Source organism: Neophocaena asiaeorientalis, unplaced genomic scaffold (assembly GCF_003031525.2).
Source record: "Neophocaena asiaeorientalis asiaeorientalis breed wild unplaced genomic scaffold, Neophocaena_asiaeorientalis_V1.1 scaffold327, whole genome shotgun sequence".
Taxonomy (NCBI): domain Eukaryota; kingdom Metazoa; phylum Chordata; class Mammalia; order Artiodactyla; family Phocoenidae; genus Neophocaena; species Neophocaena asiaeorientalis.
The window spans coordinates 4,546,401-4,552,400 of NW_020174560.1; the positions used below are offsets into that span (position 1 = coordinate 4,546,401).

General features: G+C 37.2%; 1 protein-coding gene across 1 annotated transcript in view; it reads left to right on the forward strand.

Moving 5' to 3' along the window:
• Positions 1-6,000, forward strand: part of RAD51C (RAD51 paralog C) — a 29,528-nt gene that overhangs the window by 10,735 nt on the left and 12,793 nt on the right. Inside the window, exon 5 of the mRNA XM_024757526.1 lies at positions 2,082-2,213. Coding sequence (XP_024613294.1) covers positions 2,082-2,213 — 132 coding nt within the window. The remainder of the gene's footprint in view (positions 1-2,081; positions 2,214-6,000) is intronic.

A 6,000-nucleotide genomic window follows, 5' to 3' on the forward strand; every position in this document is an offset into this window, starting at 1 on the left:
TTTTTCTTGATGTGGACCATTTTTATTTTATTTTATTTTATTTATTTATTTAAATGGTTCTTTTCTCATTTTTTAAAAGATTTTTATTATTTATGGCTGCGTTGAGTCTTCATTGCTGCATGCGGGCTTTCTCTCGTTGCAGTGAGTGGGGGCTACTCTTCGTTGCGGTGTGTGGGCTTCTTGTTGCGGTGGCTTCTACAGCACAGGCTGTAGATGCGCAGGCTTCAGTAGTTGTGGCAGGTGGCCTCAGTAGTTGTGGCTCTGGGTCTCTAGAGCACAGACTCAGTAGTTGTGACACACGGGCTTAGTTGCTCCGCGGCATGTGGGATATTCCCGGACCAGGGCTCGAACCTGTGTCCCCTGCATTGGCAGGCGGATTTTTAACCACTGCACCACCAGGGAAGTCCCTGATATGTACCACTTTTAAAGTCTTTATTGAATTTGTTTCAACATTGCTTCTGTTTTATATTTTGGTTTTTTGGCCGCAACGCCTGTGGGATCTTAGCTTCCCGACCAGTGATCAAACCTGCACGCCCTGCATTGAAAGGTGAAGTCTTAACTACTGGACTGCAAGGGAAGTCCCATGTTGACTTTTTAATTTCAGCTTTTATGAGTTGAATGACAGTGCTTGATTTTTGGTTTTTGTTTGTTTGTTTGTTTGACAATGCTTGTTTTATTCTACCCACTCAAACTCTGTACTTCATCGACTTTCTGTCATTCGGTATAATCTGCCTTTTGAGAGACCAAGGAAACTCACCAGAGCATATTCAGGAGCTTGCTCCCTAAACTTGGAGAAAAGCCATGAGTGTGACAGTTACCACTTAACAGAACGTCCAGATCTTTGTATTTCAGCCACTTTCAGTAAAATCTGTACTGTAGAGAGGAAAACAGCCTATTTCTAGTCTTGCATTATAAGTTAGGCTGTATAGCTCCTCTGGTTTGAGCAGAGAGGTCCTTGGATGCCCTAGGTATTTGGGACTCGTTACAAATACCCTAGGACCAAAACTTGCAATTATATAGTGTTTTCCCGTGGAGTATTTTTCTTCTTTTGATTTAATGATCATTCCTAGTTATTGGATTCATTTTCCAAAAGTAGAAGCATATTTCCTCATTTTTTTGTGTAGTTCACAATGCAATGGATACAGACAGAACACTTTTAAAAAAATTTATTGAAGTATTGGTGATTTATAGTGTCTTGTTAATTTCTGCGGTACAGCAAAGTGATGCTTCCCTCCTTCACCCCCCTCCCTCTTGGCAACCACAAGTCTGTTCTCTACAGACACATTTTTAAGGTCAATCTGATTATGACATTTTTTTCCCATCGCTTTATTAAAAGTCTAGACAACCAGCAAAACAAATCAAGTCCTGATCTGTAACTGATTTGCTTGCTGATTTCCATGTAGTAAATACTGCTATCGGGCTTCCCTGGTGGCACAGTGGTTGAGAGTCCGCCTGCCGATGCAGGGGACACGGGTTAGTGCCCTGGTCTGGGAAGATCCCACATGCCGCGGAGCGGCTGCGCCGATAAGCCATGGCTGCTGAGCCTGCGCGTCCTGAGCCTGTTGCTCCGCAACGGGAGAGGCCACAACGGTGAGAGGCCCGTGTAGTGCAAAAAAAAAAAAAAAAAAATTAAGCTTTTGAAAAAGGTTTTATAATTCAATATTTGAGCATTTGGTTTTTTTTTCAACATAAAAAGAACCCTGAAGGTAAAATTGACATTTAGTTGAGAAATTGGTTTTGCTAAGATTTCAAGTGCTTTTCATCAGTACACCTCTGTAAAGACTGGGTGTAGTGGCAAATTGCAAGAAAATTGTAATTGCCCCTTTTTCTTTTGTTGAATTACTTTTTTAAGATGATAAATTATCAAACCAGAGTACATTTTAACTTTTGGTGACTAGTGCAGAAAGCATTGAACAGATTTATACCTGACCAAAATGAAGCCTTTGGAGAGTTGGAAATAGAACCCTGGATTTTAAGGTTTTTTGTTTTTTGTTTTCCTGTGATGGACTCTGCTTTTTGGTTGCCATTTATTATTTTATTTTAAATACCAAACCTAATATCATTATCTCTTCTTTATTTAGGTTCGATTAGTGATAGTGGATGGTATTGCTTTTCCTTTTCGTCATGACCTAGATGACCTATCCCTTCGTACTCGGTTACTAAATGGCCTAGCGCAGCAAATGATCAGCCTTGCAAATAACTACAGATTAGCTGTAAGTATTACTACTAAAGGGAGTTTTATTATAAAGTCAAGATTATATAAGATGTTAAAGTCTAGGGAATTCCCTGGCAGTCTAGTGGTTAGGATTTCATGCTTCCACTGTAGGGGGCACAGATTTGATCCCTGGTCAGGGAACTAAGATCCCACATGCCACACAGCATGACCAAACATAAATAAATAAATAAAAGTAAAAAAATAAAATGTTACAGTCTAGAAATAGCAAAAATAGAATTTGCTTGACTAAAAGCAAATAATATAGATATACAGTTCTGAATGTAGTTTTGTTTTGGTTTGGTTTCTATAAAAAATATTAAATCCAGTCATAAGTGTTGTATATCAGTTTTCCTGGCAAATAAAAAGCATAATCAAGATGCCATATTATAAAAATGGACTTTGATAAAGAAATGCCATCTTTGATAATTGCATTGTTTTCTTTGTAACATACTTGACGTTCTTCAGGTAAGCTCTTCCAACATCCCTATTTTTCTTTTACTCTTGAGTCTTTGATTATTACATAGTGTATAATCACAGACTCGGATAGAAAAATTACATAGTGTAAACAACCTAGATGTTTAGAGGTGGAGCTAACGCTTCTAGATTTGTAGTGTGAGGAGAGACATAAAGATAAGTTCAGAAGTAAAGAGATAAAAGGAGTGAGGTAGGGGATTCCCTGGTGGTCCAGTGGTTAGGACTGCACTTCCACTGCAGTGGGTGCAAATTCGATCCCTGGTCGGGGAACTGAGATCCTGCGTGCTGTGTGTTTGTGGCCAAAAAAAACCCAAAACAAAAACAAACAAAAAAAAGGAGTGAGGTAAAAACTTTTTTTTATTGCCCGTTTTCACTTCTCTCTTTGCAACCTCATCCTACCACTGACACAAATATACACACTTGTCTGGGAGGGAGATGGGAGAAGATCAAACTGCTTACCTTGATTTTCTTGTCTTCACCGCCAATTAGAGTCCTTTGCACAAGGCTGTAATACATCATATGTAAATAACTCCTCAATAAAATAATTTCAAAACATACATTTTTTCTTTTGAGTTTTTAGATTTTTTTTGCCATATGCTGAAAACATAGTGTCCTGTCTTTGAATTCTTTCTCGGCATTAATTTGTAATTTAGCATTCTGTTAATATCAGTGAAGAGTCCCCAGTAGGGGGCACTCAAGGCTAATGGGTTGCATAGTTCCTTAGGTTTTTGTTTTTTAACAGAAATAGCTTCATCTTTTCTGATTAAAAAAGTAATCTAGGGAGTTCCCTGGTGGTCTAGTGGTTAGGATTCCAGGCTTTCACTGCCATGGCCTGGGTTCAATCCCTGATTAGGGAACTGATATCCTGCAAGCTGTGCTGCACGGCTCAGCCAAAAAAAAAAAAGTAATCTAAATAACAACATGGAATACTATGCAGTGTTTAAGAAGAGTAATGTAAATATACATGCACTAACATGGAAGAAGATATATCCAGATAGATGAGTAAGTGAAAAAATTCAACTTACATAATAATATATTTAGCGTGATCCCAATTTTTTTTTTTTTTTTTTTTTTTGCGGTACACGGGCCTCTCACTGTTGTGGCCTCTCCCGTTGCGGAGCGCAGGCTCCTGACGCGCAGGCTCTGCGGTCAGGGCTCACGGGCCCAGCTGCTCCGCAGCATGTGGGATCTTCCTGGACCGGGGCACGAACCCATGTCCCCTGCATCGGCAGGCGGACTCTCAACCACTGCGCCACCAGGGAAGCCCTGTGATCCCAATTTTTGAAGAAAACAGAAGTTATATATGTGCATTTATATTTATACATATGAAGAAAAAGATCTGAAAGTACCAAAACATTTACAGTAGCTACTTCTAGAGGTAGGACTTTGTGGGTTGAGTGTATACTTTCTCCTCTTAGTTTATTAATTCTTCTTTGTTTGATTTTTAATTTCCCAGTTAGCATCTATAGAGGCATGTATGACCTTTGCTAATAAGTACATTTTACAATTTTAAGTTATATTTACTTGCTGTAAAAAAAGTTTTAAGCAATTGAAAGTGTAGAAAGTAAGCAATTATATTATCTATTACCCAGAGATGATTATTGTTGAGTTTGTTGTATATATTTTTCCAAACTTATTCTGTGTAAACATACATATTTTTTAAGTGAAATCATATTAAAATCAATCAAGCAAACAGTTGTTTTTTACTTAATATACTATGAACCTCTTCCCATACATACTACTTTATAAATGTACCTTACCTTAACATCTATATAGTATTCTACTGTATGGTTGTGGCATAGTTTTTTAACCACCTCTCTCTCTATTGATCATCTTTAAAGTTGGCTCCAGTGTTTCACCATGTAAAACACTGGAGTCAACAACGTTATATATGCTTCTTTGTCCGTGTATCCAGTCATTTCTGAAAGTATTAAGCCAGTGAGATATCCCTATTTTTAAACCTTTTGTAATATATTATCAAATTGCCCTCAGAAAGCATATCCCAAAGTATATTCTCTACAACAGTGAATGGGAATCCTTTCTTTTTTTTTTTTTTTTTAGTTCAGTGGGGAAAAGATAGAATTTTATTTATTTTGTTGATTTGAATAGTATAAAGAACTCCCATATAACCTTTCCCAAGGTTTGCTTTTTCATTCTTATTCTCTCTCCCCACTCTCTTTCTATACATACACAAACACACACACAGAGTTTATGTATATATTTTTCTGAACACTTTGAAAAGAGTTGCATATATCATATCCTTTTATCTGATAATATTCAGTGTGTATTTCCTAAGAACAAGAAATATTCTCATATGTGTCCACAGTATAGTTATCAAATGTAGGAAATTTAATATTGATACAGCACTTTAGTATATAATCCATATTCCTGTTCTGTCAATTATCCCAATGATGTCCTTCACAGCAAATTTTTCCCGTTCTTTTTGCCAACTGGAATCGCATATTGCCTTTAGATGTTGTATCTCTTTAGTTGCCTTTCTTTGTTTTTGTGACATTGCTGTATTGAAGAATAGAAGCCAGTGATTTTAGAGATTATCTCTTAATTTTGGGTTTCTGTGGGGACTTCCCTGGCCGTCCAGTGGTTAAGACTCCATGCTCCCAATGCAGGGGCACGGGTTCAATCCCTGGTTGGGGAACTGAGATCCCACATGCCACATGGGTTGGCAAAAAAAAAAAAAAGTTACAATTTTGGGTTTCTGTGATGTTTCCTCTTGATTAGATTCCAATTATACTTTTTTTCTAAAATAGAAGATAGACTTCTTTTTTGAGATATTTTGATTTACAATATTATGTTAATTTCATGTGTATAACATGCATGAGAATTCTTGTTGTCCCACTTCTTTACCAACTTTGAGTCTTTTAAGTCTTTGCAGACTGATAATGGAGAGAGTCCTTCTAGAGATGCATTTATTTGATTATTATCAGAAAAAAATTTAACAGCTCTATTAGATATAATTAACATAGCATAAAATTAACCCTTTTAAATCACAGTTCAGTGCTTTTTAGTATATTTGCAGAGTTGTGCAACCATCACAGCTATCTAATTTTAGAACATTTCCGTCACCCCCAAAAAGAACTCCCTTACCCATTAACCATCATTCCCCATTGCACCCTCCCTTCAGCCACTAACAACCACTAGTCTGCTTTCTGTCTCTATGGATTTGTCTTTTTGGATATTTTATATAAATAGAATCATACAATATGTGGTCTTTTATGTCTGGCTTCCTTTTTTTTTTTTTTTTTTTTTTTTTTGCGATACGCGGGCCTCTCACTGCTGTGGCCCCTCCCGTT